Source organism: Athene cunicularia (genome assembly GCF_003259725.1).
Source record: "Athene cunicularia isolate RWA chromosome 13 unlocalized genomic scaffold, athCun1 chr13_part1, whole genome shotgun sequence".
Lineage (NCBI taxonomy): Eukaryota > Metazoa > Chordata > Aves > Strigiformes > Strigidae > Athene > Athene cunicularia.
The window spans coordinates 18,311,355-18,337,547 of NW_020799117.1; the positions used below are offsets into that span (position 1 = coordinate 18,311,355).

The following is a 26,193-nucleotide window of genomic DNA, read 5'->3' on the forward strand; positions in this document are numbered from 1 at the left end:
CCCCCGAGTTTGATTGTAAAACCCCAGGTTTGTTTTACTGTCAAGAGCCAGCTCCGGCTAGAATTACATGTCAAGTGCCGGATGCTGCGGCCGCGGCTGTCAAGCGTGGGGCAGCCAAATCCGAGTCCTCTCGCGCCACGTGCCCATTGGCAAGTTGTTGTGCAGTCTCTCTGTCCAAGAGGCTTGTTCTGTTTCATGGTCTGTTCTCTCTCCCCCCATCTGCTCTCAGATGTTTGCTGCCGAGGAGAATGTAGATTTTCGGATACATGTGGAGAACCAGACGCGAGCAAGGGACGACGTGAGCAGGAAGCAGCTTCGGCTCTATCAGCTCTACAGCAGGACAAGTGGGAAACACATCCAGGTGCTTGGCAGGAGGATCAGTGCCAAAGGAGAAGATGGAGATAAATATGGTAAGAATTTTTACTGGGATCCCCCAGAGTCCAGGTCAACGGCTTTAATTCTGTATGTTGGGCTGAGAACCTCTTGGGAGAAAAATAAGAAGAGCAATAAAGAACAGGATAAAAGGGAAGAAAACCTTTCCAGGTTAAGATTTGTTGTGTTGGAGCAGGCTGTCAGCCTGGATCCCAGCTGCAGGCAGTTCCCACAGTAGTGTCATACCCCAATTTATTAGCGTATGATGGGGCTTGAAGAGAAAAATCTTTTTCTGTCCAACAGATGAGCTCACAGTGTGTTTACTGTAATTCATAAATGATACCCAGGTTGGTGACTGGGGATGTTCTTTCCCCATGAACTCTGGGCTGGAGTTTGGGTGAATCCACTCTCATCTTTCTAGGAGGGAGGGATATTTGGTTTAAACTGAAATTGCAGACTTTGGAGCTTTGAGAGTACCTCAGAGTTTAAGTTCAATCTTTGGATGTGTGGATCCTGCAGAAATGCAAATCACTGAACTGCCCCTGGGCTAGCAGCATGTTCAACTATTCTCATTGTGATTTGTACACAAGCAACATGCTAGAAATGATGCTAACATGCTGAATTATGAAAAAACTCTGTAATTCTGGAACATTTTGAGGTGGTTGTGCAGAGATACTTCCGCTCAAGTTGGTTGCTGGAAGGATTTTAAGGCCGTTTGGAGAACTGGTCCTTTTTCTCTTGTGGAGGTACAGCCCTGTGCGTTCATGTGTTGTAGCAGAGGTGCATTGTGTATGCATCGACTAGCATGCACGTTCATATGAGGTTGACTTCACGTGTGGCACTGGTGAGGTGGAGGTGGGCAACGATGATGCCGGGTCAAAATTGAGAAAGGGTCGTTCCTTCTAGGAGCTTCAGGCAGGGTGAGGCACAGGCCATGCCCTGCACAGAGGGCATCTCCTGCCCGTGCCAGTGCAGGTGGAGGAGCAGGGTGAGCTGTGCTGTGGGAGATGACAACTAGAAAGCACCTGGCTGGTGTGACATGAACCGCCAGGGCTGTTGTGTGTGTAGAGTCACCCAGTCTTTCAGAGAAAGCCCTGCCCTGAGATCTCATCAACCTTGTCCTTTGTCATTCCCAAATTTCCAGATAAAACAGGAGTGGAAAGTGCCACTTGGCTGCTAATTATTGTGTCATTTTATTGCATTCATCCTCTGAAGGTTTGATATGTAAACTAGTTGCTGTGCCCTAGCTGCTGGCTTCCCAGGAAACACTCTAGCCCGCAGTGACTGTCAGGTAACATGATGCAGTTTTTCTCTCCATAAAAGAAGGCAGCATTTACAGTGGGGTGCAGCAGGGAAGTGTGCCCGTGAGCAGCTGACAAGTGCTAATTTATGTGTCAAAGCCCATCTTGTCCCCTTCATACATATGCAATCGTGTCTGAACAACAAATCCTTGCGCAGGAGTGTGCCCGTGACCGGTGGCGATGCTGCACAATTGCAGAGCCTGAGATTTCCCATCTGGGAGCTCCCTGGTGCCTGCGCTGCTGCTCACCACCAAATCCTCACCACTCCTGTCTGCTGGTCTCCTTCTGACAGCCCAGAGTGCTCCGATCATGGAGGCCATTTGGTGACACCCCAGCCTGCTCCCTCCCCCACGCTTCCTAATAAAACTCCTTGATGCGTCAAGCTGCAAAGCCTTCCCATCCCTCGCCGTGCTGAAAGGTTATGGAAATCTGTTCATCATCTTGCTTGGCACGGGAACACTTAGAGCATGATAATCGGGGAGACAGTGAGGTGGGACATGGAGGTCCAGGATGTGACCACGCAGAGCTCCTAGCTGTGATAATGAAGGGGGGTGAGATGTCAGAGTTACTGAAGTGAGAACCATCTGTGTTACAGCCAAAACTGGATACAAAGGCAATGACACAGGATTCATTATGTGCTGGGAACCCCTCCTCCCGAGGCATTATTATGGAGTAACCTTTGATCAAGACCAGAGAGAGGCTTAAACCAGGTCTGGGGATCTCAACAGTTGCAAACTTTTGATCCCCATCTCTGTCTTGCGGCTCAGATCTGCCTCTGAAGGAGGACACCTTTCCTCTCGTGCAGCAGATGGCTTTTTTTTTTCTCCTGCTCTTTTTCTCTTTTTTACTGCCTCTGTGCTGGTGCGGTTAATCAGAGCCAGGCTTAGCACTGGGGACTGCCCAGCTCGTTTCTTGGCTACATCGGTCTTGCAGAGGGTGCAGTCTCCCACAGCTTCTCCACTGTCTTAACCCTGTCCCCACTGACAGGGGAGATGATGGTGAAGGGGATGTGGATCCATGTCCTGAGGGTTACAGCCCGGGGAAGGCTTTAGGAGGATGAGCAAGAGCTCCTGTCTGAGAAGAGGCAAGAGACATGGGAGAAGGTGCCTGTGAGCTGGCTCCAGCCCTGAATTATTCTGACTCAGTCCCATTAAGAGAAGGTAACATTAGGCAAGGACAAGGCAGACTCAGTCTTAATGTGGGAAACTGTCCAGCGGAGGTTGTGGCCAAGGTCCATAGTGTTCATCACCAGCAATTAGCACTAGCCAGTTTTAAGGATGGAGGAGCTAATAATGTTTTAGCACCTCTTTCCCCTCTCCTCCCATACATTCACAAACTGGTTAAAGAACAGTGTCCAAGTGAAGAGATGCCTTTTTTTTTTTTTCCCTTTTTCTTTTTTTCCACATATACAGCTTACAAATGGCTGTCGTGGGAGGGTTGTCATGCCTTTGAAGGTAGGTTAGTTTTATTGCAAAGTTTTATTGACTTCTGTAAAACTTCTCACCTCTTGGTTGAAGAGAATGTCCAGAGAAGAGGGGAAGTAGCAGATTCAGGCAGGGAATTGCTCGTTTCCAGACAGCCACCATGAGTACAGCAAAATGACCAGCCAGCCCTGGTTCAGGGAGAGAAGTTACTGCAGGGCTAGGGCAATATGGTCCCAGGAAGACCCCTTGAATGTCTTATCCGCGTCTGCAAACGCTATGTCCAAGGAAAAATGCATGCTCTGCAATGCATAGTTTTGCTGGCATAATAATTCTGGTATGTAATTTTTGGTTTATGTGTTCTTTGGGGCCAAGATCTGGCCCCATGTGTCGAATTATTAAATGGCAAATTAAATCAGTTAATAGAATTAATTGAGTCGATGTAATCCTTTTAATCAGATGGATTTGATCCCTTCTCAGATGAATTAGAATCCATTAACAGATAAGTCAATTATTGGACTAAATTAAATCTAATAATAATGCCTGCTGCTCGCAGCAACACTAATTAATCTAAATACACTTACCTATCTCCCAAGGTTGTGTTTTGTTTTTTTTTTTTTTAAGACTTAATTGATGTTCCTAAAGTGCTCTGAGATCTTTAGATAACAGAAGATCTATGTGAGCAAAATATTATCTCTTAACAGACTATAATTAAAAGACTGATCTATTTACAGATTGCATTTTTACTTTAATCTCTTCAACCTATTCAGGAGTTCGCACTGGCCCAGAAAAACAATATTCCTGTTATAAGCTTATTATTACTTTACAGGTTCCTAAGTGGTCCTTTCATTAAGAAAATGAAAGGGGGAAGGAGAAAAAACAACCATTAAAGTGCTGACAAAAAAAAGAAAAGGACCTGGAACCTTTATATTCTACCTCCGATAAATGGTACAGATAGGGAAGAGAGGGATCAGTGACCTGAAACCTTAGATCCTTTCATTTATTTTCATTTCACAAAAGGCAGAAGACATTCTATCCTGTTTGTTCACGATCTTTGTATCCGGCGCAGTTGGGGAGACAGAGCTCTCTTGGTTGGGTGAAGGCATTTTTTGCCTAATTTGTATTTCACAGCCATGTGACTTTTGTTTTAATTTGTCCCTGGCTACTGCTGTCCTGCCGGTTGATGAGAAGTGATAGCCATCGGGAGAGGTGAGGGGGATGTGAGAGGTCTTTAGGCTTTCCTGTTCTGTGGAGGTAACTTATTTGCAGCAAGAGCTTGGGTGTCCTGAAGGCGGGGATGCGGCATATGTAGGTAGATTATTAGCATGTTCTGCGTGCTATCAAGTGGTATTTTGTCCATTGACCTAGTCTATCACAGTTTAAAAAACTTCTTGGGTCCCCTAGAAGGTTAAAAACCATCTATTTTATAAACCTCTAGTCTACAGCATGGGAGGCTTTGTTTGAGGACACCCCATACAAGGGGCAGTGCACAGGTATGGCATCTCTCCTTCTCAGCATCCCATCGCTGCCAGCGTTTTCAGCCACCCTGAGCCAGTGAAGTCCTCTCAAAGACTCCGGCTGAGTTCATTATGTTTTATCTCAGGACTCAAGAGATGCTCCTGAGACAGGAGGTTTGGGGAGGTTAACAAAACATGGGTTTGCTAGCAAGGTGTCGACAAATACGGCATCAGGCAGACCAAGGAGGGAAGCAAATTCAAGAGCTGGTGTGCACGCATGCATAGGATGACAGGCATTACCTCCACGTGTCATGGGCATTCTTGGTGCAGAACACTGTGCCTTATACAGATGGTGCTTTTTTGGGTGATATGGGAAAGCAAGGTGCTCGGGGGGACGGGTGCCTCCTTCCTGGGGCCACCCCAGCCTGGGTGATGTGCTCCAGAGTTTGCAGTCCCCGCCTTCTGTTCTGGCTGGAGCTTCCCAGAGATGCCAGTGGACAAGCCCATGGAGAGCACATTACAGCTGTCTAGACATCAGCCACACTCCATCCCGCCAGAGATTTCATTTGTGGTAGAAGCGGGCTCTGTTCCATGAGGAGGTGTAATATGTGTGGAAAATATTATTATAGCAAAATAGCCTCCTTTAATTGACTCTAAATTTTGCAGGATTCCTTCCTAGGTTTGGGTAATCCTGCACTCTCCAGAATTAATGAGCTGACATAGCATTTCTTCGGGTTTGGCAGCCTGACAGCTAATTTAGAACTCCCTAAACTCATTTCACTAATGACTCCCATTTGTTCTATCTCAAAGCCTGGAAACAAATGCAAAATACCAGTGCCATTGTCCCATCTTTAGCAAGTCATTCTTTCCCCTCAGTATTTCTGGCACCTTAACAGCAAGCTGCCTTGGGAAACCTGATTAACCCTTTCCCTTCCTAGAATAGTCAAAATCAATTTTGACCCCCCTCCTGGGAAGATCAGGAAGAAAAAACTAAACTCATTGTGGCTGGAAGGCACAGAATTAACCTGCAAGAAAGATGGGAGATGTAGCCCAAGTAGCAATTCGGGTTAGTTAAATATAGCTGTATTTCCACAGGCTGGACATTCAGAGACCTGCTTTTCTTCCCAGGAACCAGGTATGTGTAAAGGGGCAGCCTGTCTCGGAGCAGCTCAGCCCGATACTCGCACGAGCTGTGATTTGCTTTGTAATTTATTCTGCTGAACCATCAGGATGGCTGTTTCCTATTTAAACGACGGACGTATCGCTGCCTCCAGTCTCTTCCCATTACAGTTTTGACATGACAACAAGACAAATAATTTTTTTAAAAGACCTTTTATCTTCTAAACCATTTATTTTCACTTACTTAGCCCGGGGGCAGAGCTGACCTCAGCGTAAGGGATGATCATTCACCATGGCAGCTGTACAGTCATATGGGTCCTGGGGACTGGCCTGAGCCAGAGAAGCCTTCGCCGTCCAGCTGCTGTGTCGTGACTGTTTTTTTTCCCTTCTCGCCCAACATCCCCTGATTGTTTTATTTTTATTTTTTCCTTTCAAAGTCTCCCTTCTCCTCTGCAGTGGGGCAGTGGGAAGTTTCTGGCTGAGGGGAAGCGCAGCGCTCCTGGCCGCCGCTGAACTGTAGGCAGGAGGTCCCAGGCTCTGCTGGGCACCGAGGAGCCTCGGCTGCCCTCGCCTTCCAGGCAGCTTTGAAAGGTTCAGCAGCCATTTGCAACGTGCCATAAGCATCTTTTACGAACCATCTGTACGTTTAAGACATATATATTTTTTATTCTGCCCTATTCTGTGCCTGTGACAAGGGTAAGGGAAGGCTCTGCTTAGGTGATATGAGAAGTTTGGGAAGAAAAATCCAAGCCTTTTTCATTCATGACAAACCTATTTCAAACAATGTATTTGTTGCCAATTTCCTTTACTTTTGGTTTTGATAGCCGCAGTCCCAAACTCCCACTGAGGCCAGCTTCACACCTGAGGTTCAGCTCTTTCTGCAGCAGTCCTTGTTTTGTACCTGTAGTACCAGCAGAAGCTGTTTATTTTTCGTCTTACACTACAGTGATTTTTGATTTCCTTACTTCTGGACCTTGAGATAGCTTAAAGAGCCCTGACTTTCACCAAAAAAAAAAAAAATAAAAAAAAAAATCACCTTTTAATATTGTGTCCAAACTTCAAGTCTCCATAATCGCTGCTCAGGGTTCATAAAACATAGGCCTGTCTGTCAGTAAATATTAGGGACCCAGAAATAACGAGAAGTAATTTAGAGGTCTGCTCATAATTTGTCATTTTTAATTTCTGTGTGGAGTGGAAAGTGAGCTACAAAGTGAAAAATCTTTATTTTCATGCAAGTCATAAAAGGGTTTTTGTTAACAGTTTGTGTGTGTATATAATTCTGTGCTGTGATTTAAGTGTTCCCATTAGAAATGCAGAATAGGAAATAGGATCCCATCTGTGAGCAATTTAAGAGGAAGTGAGACAATGGAGTCGATTGCTGCTTCAGTTTAGATAATCAATACAAATATTATTAGTATAGTGATTTATCTTCTGAGACACTTTATGAAAATGTGAATGCCAGACCCTGAAGACAGGTCAATATGATATTATCTGTTCCTGCCTTGCTGTGATTACGTTTTTTTCCCATGAAGCTCAAGCAGCTGCTTTGCTAAATGTTCTTCTCTGGCTACGATGAAATAGTGGAGAAACAAAGTTAGGGCTTCTCTTTCTCCTCTTGACTCACAATGCACTGTACATATTAGTACAAAGTTTACTTTTATCTGAAGTTCATATGTGGTGACTGCTGGGTGGATACTGGGAGGTGATCTTTAAGGTCCCTTCCAACCCAAACTGTTCTATGATTCTGTGATTCTATGAAGAAGTTCTGGAGGACGTGTGCATAATTTTAAATATATTTCTAGGCTATGAGTTATTCTGTGCACAAATACTGAGAGAGCTCCTTTAAGTTTACTGCAGTTGTTCTATGTTAGTGTCCGTTACCAAGCTTTGTATTGTGGTATCTGAGTTTTTCCCATATCTAAGCATTCAGCCAGTCATGAATTCAAGCTGGTTCTTGGGATGCAATTAAAAGTACCCTGTGAATAGGCTAGTCTGTATTTCTGCAAAGGGTTTTTCACTCCTTTTACTTTGGAGAGGGGGGAAGGAAAACATCATCAACAAATTGTCTGGTAAGTTTTGGTTTTGGTGTACTTTACCATGCATGTTGTGAAGCGGCCACTGAGATTTGTCCTTCATAAGAAACATTTTGAGGAAATGAAAAATATCAATAATCCTGTTAAGAACATGCCTGGTTAAAGACAAGGTGGAAAATTCAAAAGTTGTTGTGTAAAGAGCACACTTCTGCTTGAAAATAACATGGGATCTTGCTAGGTTGTTCTCTGAGAGACTTAAAGTCAGTAGCTTGCTTTGCTGGAGGCTTAATGTTGGTGGCGTTAGCCAAGTTGCTAAGCTGGAGCGTCTTCTGCACTCCACTTTGCCCAGGTTAGGTGGTGGGACGCCGTGGCTGGACCCTCTAGGCAGTGGCGAGAGAAGGACATTTGCTCCTCATGTGTAATGAAGTGGCATGAATTTCATCCTCTCAATCTCCTCGTGTTCCTTCCTTATCTCCAAAAAGGGTTACACCATTCCCTCACCTCGTAGATGTGCCTTCAGGATAAAAGTATTGCAAATGAAGAGATGCTAAAGAGATGGTGGAAATGAAGACCACATCAGTAGCCTGGTTAGAAGTAATTATTTGGTGTTTTTAGATGCTGTGAGACCATTCCTGTTTAAGGTTGGGGTTTGCTCAAGAAAGGTTTTAGACTTTATAAAAAAACCAAGGCACTTTAATCACACATATTTCACCTCAACTCTTATAAAAAACAGATAGTCAGAAATTTCCACAGCTGTGAGGTGGAGCACAGCAAACATTAACAACGCCAGTAGCTTTGCGTGGCTGTCTGGAAGAGGAGGGAAGAGCCTGGTCCTCTACAAAACTGCACTGAGCCTCAGGCTCGGTGGAAAGGTGAAAAAACAATGAAGCTCCGAAGAGGAGAAATTGCTGATGCATGACACTTGGAAATCTGGAAGAGTCCGAAAAGTGAGCTGAAAATACCCCCCAAAAATGACTATCTGTGGCTTGAACGAAATAGTGTCCGATCAGCATTCAGAAACCGCTGAATTCAGGCCGTTCCAATACTGGCATTTTCCAGACTGCCTGCCAGTCGGATGCAGAGGAGAACACGTGTAGAACGTCTGCGGTCTCAGCGCTCACAAGAAGGGGAAGGCAAGCTGGAAGAAAAGGGAGTGAGAAGGCCCAGTAAAAAACCCCTATTTTTTCTTACTGTGAGGAAGAGAGGGGTATTGGGGTTGGAGGGAGATGGTTGCGTGGCTACACTGTGTGAGCATCCCTTGTAATGAGCTGTGCCAACAATAAATAGCACACGTTTTGGTCCCTGGTGAATTTTAAGTATTTTCTGAATGCCCACAACAAGACAATTCATGCTTTTATGGTGACATAGGAGCTGAGACCTAAGTGTCTGCTGAGCTTTATGTCCCTGACTTCTGCTGTAGTCACTCTGGGGATATGCCTGTCCTTTGCTGATGCTACCTGGAGTGGTTGAACTTGGAGAATCACTGGGTAATGCTCAGATTTATTTTGCCGTTGTCTCTGAGAGCTGAAATGCGTGCCTAAAAGGCCTTCTCCTCCTCTGCATTCACAGCCACCAAAAAGGGGGCCTTTCTTCCCAAAGCAATATGAAAAACGTTCTGCCATCTGCCGTGACCCTGCCTTCTAGCTATAATGAATTTTGGGTCTTCTCCAACAAGCAGTTTTCCAGTGATCACAACTGGATGGCAGCTGTGCTGGCTGGAAGGATCTGGCCCCAGGTAGTGCTGTGGAGAGGAGTTCCTGTTCTCTGACGCTGCGTGGCTGCTTCTGTTCCTCATCCAAGAGCTGGGCTGGTGGGACAGAGGAGGAGCAGATGTTGTGCCTGAGTGGTGTGATGGTGACGCAAGCCATTGGCGTTTGAGCATATGGCAGGCGCCATATGCTTGTGGTCCTGGATTTAAGTTGGCGTGGCTGGTATGGTTTGCTTTATACCTGATGTTCCCATTGGGAGGACAAGCAGGAGAGGAAACAGGTGGTTGGATGTGAGAGGGGAGCTCTAGCAGGAGGGGACATCACCCACAGCGACTGGTGGTGGTGAAGAATTCAATGTGGAGAAGCATCAGGGAAGGGCTAAGAATAGGATGGCATGGAAACACTACATAAATCTAAAAAAAATAATATCCAAATGGCCTCAACACTTGGCCAGGGACAGTCATGAGGCTCACAGTGAGTCCGTGCTCCCATGTGGTGTGGGTGTGAGGGGCATCCTCACCACAGAATCCCCCATTACTGCTCTGGCAGATTTTTGCAGGGGTGAGTGCTGAAGCAGACTGAGGGATGCTTTGGGTTCCTAGTTTCAAATCACACATTGTGGTGAGGTGGAGGGTGAACTCCATAGCTGCTGAAAGCTGGTCTGGTCGCATTGGGATCAGTGATGTTGTCCCAGGTTCCATCAGCAATGGAGCTTGCCTAAAGGTAACTTCAGTATAAATCCCAAATAATGTTTCTGCTGGTTGTATGGAGGGATCACACGGCTGGATCTCTGTTACAACTGAGGCCTGATTATCCTCTTTCCTACACTCATGAAACTCCACTGACTTCAGTAGAGCTATTCCTGGAGCTCCTGTGTGAGACTGAAAGGAGATTAAGTGCCCAGCAGTGCTTCCCATTCCTCCTGTGTCTTGCACCTTTGTTAAGACCTTGCATTTCAAACCATTTTAGCCGGTGGGAGGCAAATCAAAGCTGTTAGGTTTTAGCCGGTGACAATGGTAGGGTGCTGCGTGGTGTGTCCAGCCCCTTGCCTTTGTGCAACATTTGCTCAGCAGTGATTCTTGCCTTGAATTGGTGATTCATTTGCTTCTGCATCTGCATTTGTAACCATTTTTTTAAGGTTAAGTTTGTGACTGGTGACTCATTAGGAGTAAATAGGCAAAAGGATATTGACTTTACACCTGCTAATTTGGGGGTGCTAACAAGCAAATGTAAGAGCTGTATAGTGGCTGGGTAAATTGTTCCACCTGGAGGACTGGAGGAGGGGAGATAAAAAACATTGCAAAGAAACTGCACTTTTGTTTCTAGTTACTAGCATTAGTTGTCCTTGCAACCATAATGTGCTTGGGTCAACATTTGATGGTCACCATTGCTGTAACCTCTCTTGAGCTTTGCTAGGATTTTCTAGCACTGGAACCATTAGACCTGTGTGGGCATGAGGAGAAGCTAAGATCCTAATTAGAAGATGCTAAATATGTTCTCTCAAGAATGAGGTGCCCTTTATGGTGGCTGGTGGAACAAACCCTTCTTCCTGCAGCATATGTGAGTGCGGGGTGAGAGATGAGTCAGGATGTGTGTTGCTGGTGGTGCTGGCATGCTGTGTGCATGCTGCACTCGGATAGGGAGTTAGAGACATAGGGAAGCTTTCATGTAGCTGGTATAGGTGCTGACAGCAGCACACATCAGCATTGTGGGATGCCCATTAGATAAATGCAAATCAGCGTGGCTCCATGGACTGTGGCTGCAGGGACGGCATAGGTTCATGGTCACAGCCGTGGGCAGCTTGTTCCTGCTGGTCTATTCTCAGTTTCGCTGGTGCTGGGGCCCAAGACACCTGCAGATGTGTCCGGCCCTCTCCAGCCACCTTTCTGATGCAGTGATGATGCACCCTTGCTTAAATCAAGACAAGGATGTCAGCTTTCTTGGGAAGAGCAGAGAAGCTGGAGCACAGCTAATGAGCAATGGTATCTAGCCCTGATGGTCCTGCTCTGGGCAGAGGCTTGAAGTGGATGACCCTCAGAAAGCCTTCCCATCCTGAATTAGTGATTTGGTGAGCATTTTTGTACCCTGACTGTCAGAACAGAACTGTAAGATAAAGTTGTCAATGATCCATTGCTTTGAAGGCAGTGGTTCTCCTTTGGATGTATTCAGTGGGACCCTTAGGAGGTGCCTTTTTGTGGTTTGTCCCTCCCTTTTCTCCTTGTGACTTTTGTATTGGGTTTTTTAAGGATTTATATTATTTTAAAAAATTGGATGTAGGCAAAGTTTTCCATTCTACCGCTTTAGTCTTTCTGCCCTTTTCCTCAGCTTGGGGTGACCTACTTATATTTGTCAAGATGATACCATCTGAGCAATGGTATATGAAATGTAGTTTATCTTAAAAGGTGGAGTGGAGAGGCACACTTTGTACCAGTGCAATAACCAGTTACCATCTCTACTGCTTTCTGGACACGACTCCAGTTTACAGCATACTTTGCATGGAAGGAAGGAGCCCCCAGTCCTGCTGCATCTAGTGTCAGGCTCCCTCTCACCAGCTCTCACTCTGCGACTGTGACTTCCAGCCTCACTCCTCCTCCTCCTCGGTGCCTGACCTGGCTGCAGCCAATATCTGTCTCTCAGTGGGAGGAATCTGAGGAAATGCAGCAAACTTCAGCTCCTGAGGCTAAATTGTTGTGCTCTGTAACAGCAAACTGTGTTGAACTAATTGAGCTTTAAATGTACCCTGATCAAGCAAATACATTGATTTATTTTTTCCTCTCTTAGTGAGTGTTAAGGAGCTTCCAGCTTGGTTTCCTCCCCAACAACTGGATAACTCATCTATTGTGTAGTAAAACTGATGGGCAGTTTTGACCTCTATACAATCCTTTCAGTATGCTGAGGGAGGAAGGAGTTTCTTATACTCATATGAATGTTTGACCACTTAAAAAAAGCAAAACAAAAAAAGCCCAACCCAAAACCACACACAACAACAAAAGATGATCCATTTTCTCTGGATGTCTTTGAAAGAAGCTTAGTTTAGAGACAGACTGGAGAGAAAGGCTATTGATTTTGTTTGACCTCCAAACAGACTGCGGTCAGTATATTTTCCCTGTTGGAAGCGGTTCAGGGCTCTGAATTTCCGTGTCAGCGTTTGTATTCTGAAATGCACTGGAGCTTTTGCTGCTTCTTCAATAAATAGCAAGCTGTAGGCAAAGGGAATGCTGGTATATATGTATTTCCCTCTGGATCTGCCCTTCCTTTCTTTTTCTTTCCTATATAACTCGGTCATATTGCTGGGTAAGTGTTTATAAGTCCTTTTCACTGAATGTCATGCAGGTTAGTGGCTTAAGCCTGGGCTACAAGCAACAACAGTTTTATAATCCCTGTCTTGCTTTTTCCGGTGCCAAGCCATGTCTTTTCCTAGCCTCTTGCCTGCACCAGCACTGGTTGCTGTACCTGGTGTGAGGAGAGAGATGCTTTCCTATACTTAGTGATAAACCCTCTGAAAAATACCATCCCCTCTTCTATCCTGGTTATTCTCGACCTTTCCATAGGAAACTCTTCTTGATTTGCACTTAATCTCCTTCAGTGAAATAAAATATTCTGTTTGGTGAATCCCATGTTACTGAAAACGCTTTGCTTGGTACAGAGCATTTGCATAGTTTTGGAGATGTTCTTGTAAAACGGCTTATGACAACTGATATGCCCTCTCTCTGGCAATCACCTATCAAAGAGTGGCTTCAAGGGATGGAAGTACCTGCAGGATATGTTGATTGTCAGGTTTCTAAATGAACTTCTCAGAGCTCCTTTGAGATGAGCAGTACCAGTTGGCATCTCTCCATGCCGAGGTGTTGACTGTGTTATCTCCTCCTAATTTAACAATAATGCTTCACACGGTGTGTTTTTGGTTTGTGTGCTTCTGCCTGCACTGCGGCAAATTCAACACAGCGAGTTTGCTACTGTTGGCATATCAAAGGGCCGCCTGATAAACTTGCCACGATGTAATCAGGCTGTGGGCAGAGGGTTGCTGATGTTGGATACCTGTTGCTGAGCTTCCCTTTTGGCTTTGGCAGCATGAGCTTCATTTCTAACCTACATGGACAGATGTCCCTCTTGGTCCTAATGCTGATCTCCTCTTTAGAGAAAGGGTTGTTTTTCATTGCCACTGCCAGTCTCGTGTCTGCTTCGAGCTGTGTTTTGGGTCAGGGTGAAGCATGCTGGTATGGATGTGTGAGAGTCTGCAGCATATGGGGTCTGCTGACAATTATACAGAATCAGTTTCTAACTTAAGTGCTTAATTTCCCAGAGAGTAATAGCCCACTGCATCCTTAAAAAATAATGAATGGTGGAAGATGTATGTGTGCAGCCTGTGCCAAGTCAAGCTGAGGTTGCAGCCTGCATCGCGTGTGTAACTAGTGACTCCCTAGAGCAGGACTTTAAGGGTTCCCCAGAACCTTTTCTTGCTGTCTGTAGCCCAAACCCCCCTCTCCCTACATCTGAATATTCAATTACATTAACCCTTTGCAAATGGCTCAGCAAACACCCCTGAGAGTGGTGAGAAAGCGAGACCTGTAACTGTTAAATCTCTACACAAACATGAAGGCAAGGAGCTGATGGAGGGAGATTGTGGGAGGTGATGGACTCGCTCCACAGGATCCCCCAGCCCGAGGCAGGGCGTGAGCCTCCCTGCCCGGCAGAGCCCACCACTGCTTGCCCTGTGGGTCCCCATGGCTGGAGCTGCTGGAGCAGGGTCCCATGGGTGCTGCTCCCCTGCTGCCCAGCCACACCGGGTGCTCATGTCTACACCAGCTACTGGTGCTACTAGTTATCCCTCAGCTGCAATTCCCAAGTCCTGCGTGGTGAGTGGTCCCCCCCATTTGCGCTGGGCCGTTGGGCAGAAGAGGGCAATGCAGAGGGGCTGCCACGCTGCCTGGGACGATTTAGTAATAGTTATTACTAATACAGCGGTAATATTTGTCAGCCTGCTACTTGTCTTGGGAGTTAGTCCTGGACTTGCAGTCTGAACACAGACTGGTCTGTTTAGGTGTTACCCACCTCAGGGTTATCATGAAGCTTTGTTAATTAATAAGCAGAAAGTTTTGCCAGAGCCCTGAACAGCAGATGATGTATCAGTAAAACATGGCATTGGAAATACAGGTAATCACTGGGAAAGCAGCAGTGCTGTATGTTGCCCTAATGCAGTGGCTTCCATAGGTGGTCTCCAGTACATTGTGATGGTGGATCAGGAATATGACAGTTTCTTGTTAATGACCTAAATCAAAAACTAAACATGTGTAGAAAAGTAAGGATGTCCTTGTCTTTTAAGTGCCTGTAATCTGTTTCTAAGAGCTGGATACCAAAATATCTCTTTGATTCTCAAAGGTAATTGTACCTCTTAATTAGCTGGAGAAAAAAAAAAAAAAACAACCCCGCAGCCTGAGATCTTGCTATATAAATTATAATTAACCCCTTGGCACTGGAAGTTGAGATTTCCTGCCCCCGAGCACAAATGCAAAACGCATTAGCAGCACTTAACGTCAGGCACTCTCGCCCACCGCAGCCGAGGGGTCAGCTCGCTACCCCATAAATACTGCTGGCTCCCAGGCTGGTAGGAAAATGGCAGGGAAGCCACGGAAACCCGAGGGGAAGCACTAAATACACCATTTGAGGATGTTTGACCTGGGGCTTTTTTTTTTTTTTCAGAGCTGCAAATGCCCCAGCAGGAAGGACAACACAGAAAAAAAAAAAAACAAAACCCAAACCCAAAACCCCGGTGAGGAGATAGGAGCAAGGAAAGGGACACTTCCTGGCGGGCGGTTTTGTTAGCCGACATGGCTGGTTGCTTCGCCGTGAGAATGGCTCTCGGTGCTCCCGCCTCACACACCTCCAGCGAAATAATTGTCTGGTGCCAGACACACTTGGCTGTGCCTGTTGTATACAGAGCACGCCAGGCAGGGGCCATCGGCCACCCACTGCTGTCATTCACCAGCATCCTGCTTTTTTGTCTCCTTTTCATTCGTGCCTGTTGGGGGATGAGCTTTAACTCTTCACACCGGAGGTGGACCTGCAGTGAAACGCCCGGCCGGGGCAGCTGGAGGCAGGGAGGGGGCAGCTGGAGGCAGGGAGGGGGCAGCGTGGCGGTTGCTGTGGGGAGGCTGGCGGCTGGCCTGAGCCTGCTCGCACCTGTGGCTCTTCCCTTCCTGCTCCCCTGATCTACAAAAGGTCTCTGCTTACTTCATGACCTCAGTGGAAGGCCAGGCCTGGTGGGCACCTGGATTTAGGGAAAGCCATCTGCTTTCCCCACCAGGACCTTGCAGAAGCTCCTTAGTTCAAGGTAGCTGCTTCCTTTGCTCCTTTGGAGTCTTGGAAGGAGAAACGACTCTCTTCAGCCGTGGCTCAGTCCCAGGGTGGCTGCAGCTCTGCGCTGGGCTATAAAGCCCTTGCAGATAAGGTGTTGTTTGCCAAGGGCTGTCTCTTGCCCCACAGGTTGTGTGCCGTGTCCTCAGGCTCCTTCGTGCCGGTGGCTGTGGCGGTGCGGGGTATCGGTGGCACTGGCAGCTCCTGCAGCAGCTCGGTGGTGGCAGCAAGCGTGGGGTGACTTGGCCACCTTGGCAGGTTTCTAAGGTGGTTTCGTCCTCCTGCAGCAAAGGTGAGGGGCAGCCCTGCTCCTTGGGCTTGGCATGGAGATGTGGCCATCAGGAGTGCCTGTAAATATTTCAAGTCTGCTGTGTATAAATAAGGGTGGGGAGTTTCCTTCTCCTATCCGCTCCAAAGATTGTAGAGGGAGATGAAATAGGAGGCTAACAAGGTTTCCTGGTGGGAAAGAGGGACATGCTCACTGGCATGGAATAGTGAGTGCTGGAAGGAGGGTTTGTCCTTTGGTTTTTGTTCTTTGTCTGTATGACTAAAGATTTTAAAAATGAATTATGTGCTGATTAAAGAGCTGGCCGAAGAGCCCTCCAAGCTAAACGAGCTCTGTCTATCCGTGTTAGCACGGGTACAGGCAGGAACACCTATCGCAGTGGCATCACCTGCCAGTGTGGCACCCACCGCCTCAAGGGACCATTCTCTGTGTAGGTGCACAGGGCCATCCCTCCATGGTGGAGAGAGGAAGGAAGGATGCTCTAGAGCAGGGTGGAGAGAAAAGGGCTGAAAAAATTCTGGATGGAGATATGGGGCTGAGTTTGAGCTTTGTAGGTGACCTGGGTCTCTAGAAAAACTGAAACGGGGATAAGTAACAAATAATATAACACAGATTTTACACTGTCATTGCTGATTCTTTAAACCTAGAATACCTCCAAATAAGCTACAAGAGATATTGCCTCTTTTCTTTGCTTTCTTCTTGTTCATAATGCCACAGATGGAGGACTGGCTTAGTTCTGTGCTTGATTTACTTTTTATATTAAGATTTAACATGGGATCTCCATTTCTGAATCCAAACACTTATGGTTTGAATGCAGTATTATATTTGAGATTTTTAAAGTACCTTTATTAAAACATAAAACTAATTTTACAGTTCTGACAGGTCTTATTTAAATACCCAGTGCCAGATGCCTTTTGTCCCAAATGACTCTAGGGGAAAAAAACCCCCACAACTTTTAAAACTTCTGATGCAATTAAAATACAGTAAAAGGCAAGTAAATAGTCTTACCTATGGTATGGACTGGGGGTAATAGTTTAAGAAAAGCCCTGTGACAAATGTATTCCTAAAAATAAATATATGAAACCAAAGGTGCTAAAGGCAGAGTTAGTGTGACATGGGATTTTTGTGTTATTTCTGTTGCTGCTGCTCTGAGAATAGTTGCAAGAATTGTGCTATGTCTGTAGGGAGAGACCTTTTCAAAGGGACTGATGCAGAGGACCCTTCTTCAAGGTGCTTCATCCTAGGGACTTACTTTGGCTGCAGCTGGTTCCAGAGGATGTGTCCCCCCAGCTGCTATAGAAGATCACCTCTTGTCTACCTCTTTCAGCCCCAAAATAGTCATACTCTCCTATTCTTATCTAAGAGTGACAATTTTCTATACTTCACTTAATAATATGTTACCTTTTATTTGGCAAAAGTGAGCTTCAGCAGCACAGGCATTAAGAAATAGGGTATCTCTGATGTTTGTGTCCATTTGTAAGAGCCAACCCTGTTTAAAATCTTAAAACACAGAGGAATTTTCCCCATATGCCAGAACATTTTTTCTGGTAGGTTGCACTCCTGCCTCTGCTCTTCTGGGTTCCAGAGCCACAAGAATCCTGTTGAAAATACTGGAGTGTCTTGCAACTTTATTTTCAGCATATTTTTTACTCACTGGAAGAAGGGAAAGTTATACTGAGCTCCTTTGAGAAAATGTGTGAACATGCTTCTATTTGTATCCATATAATTAATTGTCATAATTTTAACTTTTACTGGCACAGAATAAGAAACCTGCTTGGTAGAATTTAATATCTTTTATATCAGGCATGGCTGATAATCTTAATTCAGCTAACACTGTAAATGCTTTGTGCATTTCTCCTGATTAGCTCCATTTTGGAGCACTCACAAATACAACAGTGGAACCTGGATGGACTAACTCTTGGAGTTGACATGTGGGAGAGATTTATGTGTTTGGGATTCCTCGGTAAGACGATATGGTGATGCTAACATCACACCTACTTCATTGCTGAGGATGAGCAGCCAACCACCAGGTTGCCCAAGAGAGGTGTATGAGTGCTTCTGTGTAAATGTGGTCTGTCCTACACTTCTGGCCACATATAAAGCAGCTTTGGAGAAGCAATAGTACATGGGGTTCCCATACTTGTCATTCTCTGTTTATTGTTATTTTTGTGTACATCAGTATTATTATTGGGTTCAGCTGAGACTGGGAACAAGAGAGTCAAAATAACTTAGGCAGGGTTTGTTCTTGCGGTAATTCTAACCCTCTGTGGGACAGGAAAGGTTCATGCTATTTCCAGACCCAAGAGACTCCAGTGCCTTGGATACGTTTCAGCTAGGCGCTCAGGGCCAGGATCTGTGGTCCTTGTCTGTCGGGCTTGACTATGTCAGTAGGAGTTTATTCAAATGAGAATGATCAAAGACATCAGGGTTTGGTCCTTTATTTTTCATTTTAGGTGCTTTTTCAAGCATAACAGAGCTTCTGAACTTTTTTGAGGCTCATCCTTCACTAATTCCAGACTCGGAGCCTGGCAGCTTGTCAAGCAGTTTTCCTGCCTCTGTAGAAATACTGTCCACTTGAGCTGTGTTTGGAGGCAGCAAGACACCCTGGTGAGATAGAGGAATTTCTGTGCTAACATTTTTAACGTTTCTCTTTCCAGGCCTACTTCTTAGTCATTGCAAGTTTGCAGGTGGCAAAGTTCAGTGCAGAATTTGTTCGCTGCCACTCCCCACCCAGGCGCTTTTAAAGCACACAACCTATTGCCTCCAGTTTTACTAAATCTTGTCTAAATAAGCTTATTCATCACCATTGAAGCAACTGCCAAAATATTTTTAGTGTTTCTTATGGTGAATTATGTATAAAACATCTGCAAGAAGCCAAGTCTGATTCCCTACTGCTTAATCCTGTTTTCTTAGATCTACAAATGGGTGCAAATGGCTCCATGTCAGAATGACAGTATTTTACATTCATTTTTCACGTGGATAAATGATGATCAGACTCTGGGTAGTGCAGACTTGGGACAGTAATATGTTACTTATAATTTTCATGTCCTCAGATATTTTTTGTTTGTTTTTCTCAGAATCATAGATTCAGGGATTTATTAAGTTTTTGTTTAAGTTGGGAAGAATCTCTAAGACCTACCTTGGTATTTATTCTGGTCTTACATCAGCTAAACTGGCAAATAATTTGCATATGCTTGGATTGATAAAAGACCTCAAATTACTGAATTTTCATTGAAGCTGCTCCCAAGATGTCATGAATAGAGTTAGTTTCTAGGGACTGTGTCTGGAAGCTTTGTCATCCTTTAGGAGCCTGGGCAGTCCTGAGAAGAGTACTTTTTTTGTTTCAGAATCTCCTTTTTTTCCTTGAGATTGCCATAATGCCATTTGGCATAAGCAACGCACCTCCTACAGGGTGGGGAAGCAGGCTGTCACCAAGATTGTCCCTGAGATGCTTGGGGAACACCAGCAGCTCAGCATCATTCCCTGGATGTGTTTTATTAGCCACCACTGAACTAACTGGTGGGGGAATTTTTTGGGGGTGGGTGTCCTTACAGGTGAGACCACTGTAATGGTGTGACAGGCTTAAGTAGTGGAGGTTTCACTGGTGTGCAAGTGCTATTTTATTACCCGAGTATCTTGGTCTGTGCCCCCTATGGGGTTAACTGCTGCGGCAGTGTGTCATGCTGGCACATCTGTCCTGGGCTGGGTACTCAGCCTGGCGTGGTTGGCACCAGTGTGGATATTTCCCCATGTCTTGGCTTCGTGTCATGTAGACGTGCCCAGTGAGTGCCAAGGGGATAGCTCAGCATCCTGGAAATGGGACAGGATGCCTTCTCAGTGTGAGCTGTTGTTTGCAGATGAGAGTGCCTGAAAGCATCTCCTGGAGACTGAAGCTCTTATCAGCTAGTGCAGAAGTGAAACCCAGAGGAAGGTGTCCCAGAGTGCACCAGGAAGAGGAATGTTAGCCCTTGTTTCTCTGTTGAAAGTGCAGTGATCCTGTACTTTTCTCCATCACATCAAGCCCTTGGGGCTGTTGCAGGTCGTCAGGGTGAGGAGGCAGCCCTGCAGAGGGCTGGCGAGAGGGGAACCTTGCACCTCCGTGTCCATGTGGCTGGTGGCAGAGGCAGGACCCTGAAGCCATATAGGGGTCTTTATCAGCACTCGAGAGACTTCCGATGTGTGTGAAGACCTTTGTGTGAAAGTATTTGCAGGATCAAGTTGCTGCAGTGTAAGTGCCTTTGAGGTCTTTGCTGCATTATAGATTTTCTTCTGATGTCTCCCATGCAAATATTTAACCTGTCTGGTTCCTGAGAGCTACTAAGTTACACAGGTGGCGGGTTGTCTCTGCAGCCTTTCCTTTGTTCATGCAGAGCTCTCGGTCCTGTTCCCCTTCCCACCCCAAAATCGGGCAGAAGAAGTGCTGCAGGGGACATGGCATGGTGTATATTGATGTGTTGGTGCTCTGAGCAGCTTACGTGCTCCAAAGCATGTCTTCTTCCCTAACTGCATCAGATGACTGAGTAAAAGATGTGATGTTTAAAACAAAACCTCATTTAGAGAAACAGCATTTTTAAAAGCCTGGGTTAAGAGTGGGTGTGCTGCTCCCTATGCAGTCCCCCTGCTCTAACACGGGGTAGTTCCCTTGCCTGTGCAAAGTAGTGGCTTAAAAAAGAAAATACCTGGAGCCTGAATGTTGGAGCTGGTCTTACTCTGCCTCCCTATGACCATCCCTTTTAATAATTTTACATACATATCCTATGCTCACTCAAGACAGACTCGATGAGCTAATTACAGTGGTATGTGGGTCAGAGCTCTGGCCTCCAGAGCACCAGCCTTGTTGATTTTGGTGGTTACTCCTGATTTGCACCTGAATAATTGAGAAGGGAGTTGGGTTGTATGGGTTATAACTATTTAAAATGATAGTTTGGAGGAATATACAAGTGTGCAAACAAAACTTGAGGATGCAGCTTAGATTCCCTCACTTGTTCATAGCCTGCAGGCCTTTATTAGACCCTCCAGACTTTACCTAATTTTGGCATTATTCCCTCGTCATTACATCACGAATGTGGAGACAGGGTCATTCTCTCCTACGTTGTGGTCATGTAAGGGATTCACATGGTTTTGGTAGGGGGTAGACCATGTTTGAACAGGTTTCAGCTTTATTAAGCACCCTTGGCCAAGCTGGGGTTCACACTGGAAGATTCACTCTTACCAGATGGTAAATTTTACTCTCCCATCAGATGCAATATATGCTTTGAACTATGGAAATGTGCTTTGTCTTGGTTCATAGCACCAGAGTAACTAAACTGGAAAGCCACTCTCCATCACAGATGCTGTGATCCCAGCCTCAGTGTACTTGTACGTACATTCTTCTTCGTTAACTGGAAATGGATTCAAGTGCTGAGAATGGTTTCCCTGACTTTATAATTGCATCAGAAAAAAAAATGCAACAAAAGCAACAAAATCTCTGTCCCTTCTGAGAGCGTTTACCCCATGAAATCTGTTTTAACTGGCCTGCTTCAAGATGCCCATGAGCAGTGTAAGCTATAGTTTCTTTCTCTCTGCAGTTCCTTTTGCAGGATTTTCACCTGAAAAAAAAACCCAACCAAACAATGATGGATAGACTCAAAGTATCCAGTCCTTCAGCACTTTCCTTGTGTTTTCCCCTTTATCTCTTTATTTATCTGAAATGGGCTGGTGCTTAGGATTTTGTGATAGGTACATGTAAACCTTACACTTCTCAGGTGCCCTCTTTCTCCTTTCTTTCCTGGTGCTTTTCTGGCTCCCGTCCTCCCACTCCCAGGAAATATTTGAAAGATAATTTGGCATATTTTCTGCCACCTTCACATATCTCCCTGACTTCATGTTTTCTTAGCTGGAAGATAGCTTTTCAACATATATATGTAACCCTTTTCACCTAGACATGTGAGGAATTCCAATCTCTTCCAGTGGGAGTTTTCAGGAAGGTTTAGGTTAAATGGGCCAATAAGGCAAAAGCATGTAGCAGAAGATCTCACCCTCTAAAGACATCTTTTCTCTTTCGTTCTTTCCCCTCCCCTTCCCTGGAAAATATATCAGAATATCTAGCTGGCAAAGAATTTAAACAATAATACCTGATCTGAAGGCTAGACTGCAGGGCTTTTGAAAATAAAGATTGTAATCTCTCTATGGTGTATCCAGGGACTAATGGAGCTGCAAGTCAGGTGTTCTGAGCAGCAGACTGCTGTGGGGACACTGCTCTGCCTTGGTGGGGGCTTGTTTTACCTGAGTTCTAAAAGGGAATTCTCTTGGATTTTCCTTGGTGCTTTTGTTGTGGCCATAGCATCTTTATCACAGAGATGAGGCAGCAAGGCAAGTCCAGTTTACATTAATTTAAATCCTATTGGAGGTGACTGAACTTTTCTCCTGCTGCCTGTGAGTGGGCTGGGAGACCTTCTGCTGGGCCAGCCTCCATCCCCCAGAAACTCTTTTTGCAGTGTTCAAGGCTGGGATTCATCCCATCTGATTTTAGCTGACTAGATCTGTTGTGCAAGGTCCCTGTCTGGGCCCCTGAGAGAATTTAGGGAGATGCCTGTTGTAAAAAGGAGAATCAGCTGTAAGGGGTGCCTTAGGCTGGAAGCCAACGCGGTTATGAACCCAGCCTTAAAGCTACACTGATCTCTCTTGTAGGAAAGGTCAAGGATCCCTAGAAAAAAAGAAAATGTTTCCAACATCTTAAGACTCAGATTTTTCAGAAGTGGGTGCCTATGGGTGGCCTTAGCCTCTACATCAGCAGCTGGGGTCACAGTGAGGAGCAGACAGCATCTGCTGAACCTTTTTCCTTCTGCTCCCCACTTGGAGACATTGGGTGCAGGATGATCTCTGGGGCTCCCAAGCCTCCTCGGGGTGCTGGGGTATTTATTGCTGTGGGTGTCGCACTGGATGCTTGCCCATCCGCTGCTGCTCTGTCTGTGCTGTGGCACTAGCCCGGGAGGGATCTCGGCACTGGCGTACCTTTGCAGCCTGCAGGAAAGGTGACTTCCATTTAGTTCTAAATTATGACATTATTTTATTAGATCTTTAAACTTTATTTAAATTCTTTATTTAAAAAGGGGGAGGAAGGTATCATATTTTAATTAGTAGCGGTGTCAAAGGAGACCTAGATTAATTATTTGAAATCACTCCATCCAGATGGTTTTAATTTTCACAGCAGGGAACCGGCATCTTTTTAAGGTGATATTTTTCAAATTAAAATCAGCTTGGATATTACTCATACTGGCTGCAGAGCGCGGGGGTGGGGAATGCAGGCCAGCATGCCCCGTGTTTGTCCATCTGAGCGCGGGCAGCCAGTGAGGACCTGTGTTGGAGAGGTGCAGGTTGCCAACTCTCCATCAGGACTGCAGCTCAAGGCTCTTGCGTTGGAGTGTTTTATCAATGTTAGCTCCTCCTTCGGCTGGCCCAAAGCAGTATCTGGTATTCAACATTATTCTTAGCAGCTCTAGGCACAGCACTGAGACTGGAATGGATGGGGAATGCCTTGCAGCTTAGACCGGAGCTTGCAGTGTCCTGTTCTTACCTGTGTGCAAGCTGGGGAGCCCTCGCTTGACCCCTCTAGTGGGTGGATTCAACACTGTAGATCTGTAGGCAACTCCTTGGCGATCTGGGTGTTGACTGTGGTTCTTGGGGCAATCTTTGGGACCTTTTGTGCTGGCTCCATAACCACCCCTCATGTGCAAGCTGTTGCTCTCCCCCTCTGAGACTGACCATGAGTCCTCTGCTCATGTGAGAGGAGGACCTTTCACAGGCATCTATTTAAAGGTGGTCATACTTTGGCTATTCCCTTGTCTATTAATCCTGTGTTGCATCTGAGCAGCCTCCCTGAACTTCTTGGAGCAGTAGGCCTTTACCAAGTTCTATACCATGTTGGCCAGCCACCCCTTGAAGACCTGTCTTTGACCCTGTGCCATCTTTCTCCATCCTGACTTGGCTCATCTTGATATCCTTTCTATGATGGGATATTTCTGCTTCATGTGGCCCTTCCTCACTTAAGTGGTCAGTGGTTTGATACCACCTTGGCAGGTGGGGAGAGAAAGCCTGCAGAACCCAGTTGTCACTTGCAAGATGCTCTCCATCACAGATACCCCAAACCATGGTGCATTTCTAAAAGATAAATATATGTATTTATGCATGATTGCAAGTAATGTTCTGCTGTAATACGGATGTTATCCCACTTGCTGTCAGAAAGAAGTTATTCTTTAAATATCCTCTCTGATAACAGGTTTAACAAATATATCTAAATAAATGTAAGCAGCTAGTAACTGGAAAATCCTGAACTTGCATATGTGACTGAGCTGCAAAGGGAAAACTCCATTTAAGGCCCTTGTGAGTTAAAGGTTTGTGATATTTGCACTGTTGCAGAAGCCAAAAGTTGACTTTACAAGTGGGAAAAATATTAATGTGTTTAAATGAAACAAACTCCTATTTCTATTCCCATGGTAAATCCTTACAGTGAACATATTTGCTCTTAGAGGGTTTTAAAGTTTGAAATATGAATGCCAAAAAGAATGTGACTTTTTGCAGCACAGATCAAACATTCTCCAGAGTTTGGCAAAAGCCATGTTTCTACAGTAAGGCTCGGGTCTTACAAGCGTGAGTATTTCCAGAGCAGGACCGTGGATTTGCACTTGCTGACACTTACACATTCTTGCATTGTGTTTTGACCATGTCTCGCTTTCTCCCGCTCCATATCAGAGATGGATCTGAACCAGAATGTCCATTCTGCCTGTTCCTGCCTCTCCAGGGAAATTCCTGGAATCTGAACCTTGAGCATGACTGGAATTTGTATTTAGATCAGAGATGGAATAAAACGCTGAATTTGGACGTGTCTAAATTTTCAAGATGGTGATGGCATGCTACGCATCTGGGTGGCAGCTCAATCACTCCTCCAAAAACACCCAAATTGTGTTAGGGCAGGTCCTTTATGAAGATGGAGCAGAAATCTGCCCTCTACCGTGGCTTCTGACAATGCTGCAGGCCAGCTCTGGCCTCAGTAAGCCTGCAAGGTGCTATGAGACTGGCCGTATTTCTCCCAGCTAGAGCAGGAGTCACGGACTTGGACTGTCAGAAAGCCATTAGTGACCTCCTGGGAACATAGCTAGACACACTGAGGATGTCTGCAGGGAGGGTGTTGATCAGACAGAACAAGCAGCGCTGAATTTCTCCCCTGCTAGCTGTTGTGGTGATCTTCAGGAGATCACTGTGATGTTTTGCACCATGAGCGTGTGGCAGTACCACTTCTGTGTAGTGTTTCAGGGCTGCTGGCTGTGGGGAAAAGACTTTCATTCTTGTCATGCTAATCTTTTATCTTCATGAGAATAAAATCCATGTTCTTACCTTCCAAGAACCCTCCTGCAGCCTGAAGGAGAGCATTAGCAGCAAGCTTTGTATTGCTGATGGGGAGGTGGGGTTGGTGTGGACAGATGGAACACACACGTGTATATGATACTCTGTGCTAAGCTGGCATTAAATCTGGAGCCTCTGCGTAGGAGACGATGGAGACATGTCAGACCTACACCTGCGACCAAGCCTGGAGCTCAGCCCCTGGGTGGTTCCTTGGGTGGTTCCTTCATGGAGCATCCCAGCATGGTGTGGGTCAGGTAGAGGTAATGGGACAATGCACTGATGAGCTTCGCATGCTCCGACTTAACGGGACCACATTGATAAATGTTTTTTTCTTCTTCCTTTACAAGCCCAGCTTCTAGTGGAAACAGACACTTTTGGCAGTCAAGTCCGGATCAAAGGGAAGGAGACAGACTTCTACCTTTGCATGAACAGGAAAGGCAAGCTAGTGGGGAAGGTAAGTGTTTCCTATTAATTCATTTGTAACATGAGTGTTACCTTTAGCAGCCTCCTCAAGGCTGTAATGATGTGTGCGAGCTTCGCCTGTCAGCCTCAAATGAAAAGCAGGACGGAGGGGATGTGGGGCTTGCAAGGCCCTGCCCGAGCCCTCCCCCACATCCATAAAATTGAGCTCCTGAGCCAGCCCTGGGATTCTCTGATGGTGCTTCGGATGCGGATGGGTTTGAGCTTTACAGTTGCATTAAATTGATGTGAGGTGTCACCTCAGCATCCCAGCGTCGTGGCCACCTCCACAATAACTTTG

At 45.8% G+C, this 26,193-nt stretch overlaps 1 protein-coding gene across 2 annotated transcripts in view; it reads left to right on the plus strand.

Moving 5' to 3' along the window:
• FGF18 (fibroblast growth factor 18) overlaps positions 1 to 26,193 on the plus strand; it is a 72,662-nt gene that overhangs the window by 28,076 nt on the left and 18,393 nt on the right. For both annotated transcript variants that reach the window (XM_026858173.1, XM_026858172.1), the window contains 2 exons: positions 230 to 410; positions 25,781 to 25,887. In XM_026858173.1, the coding sequence (XP_026713974.1) occupies positions 230 to 410; positions 25,781 to 25,887 (288 nt within the window). The remainder of the gene's footprint in view (positions 1 to 229; positions 411 to 25,780; positions 25,888 to 26,193) is intronic.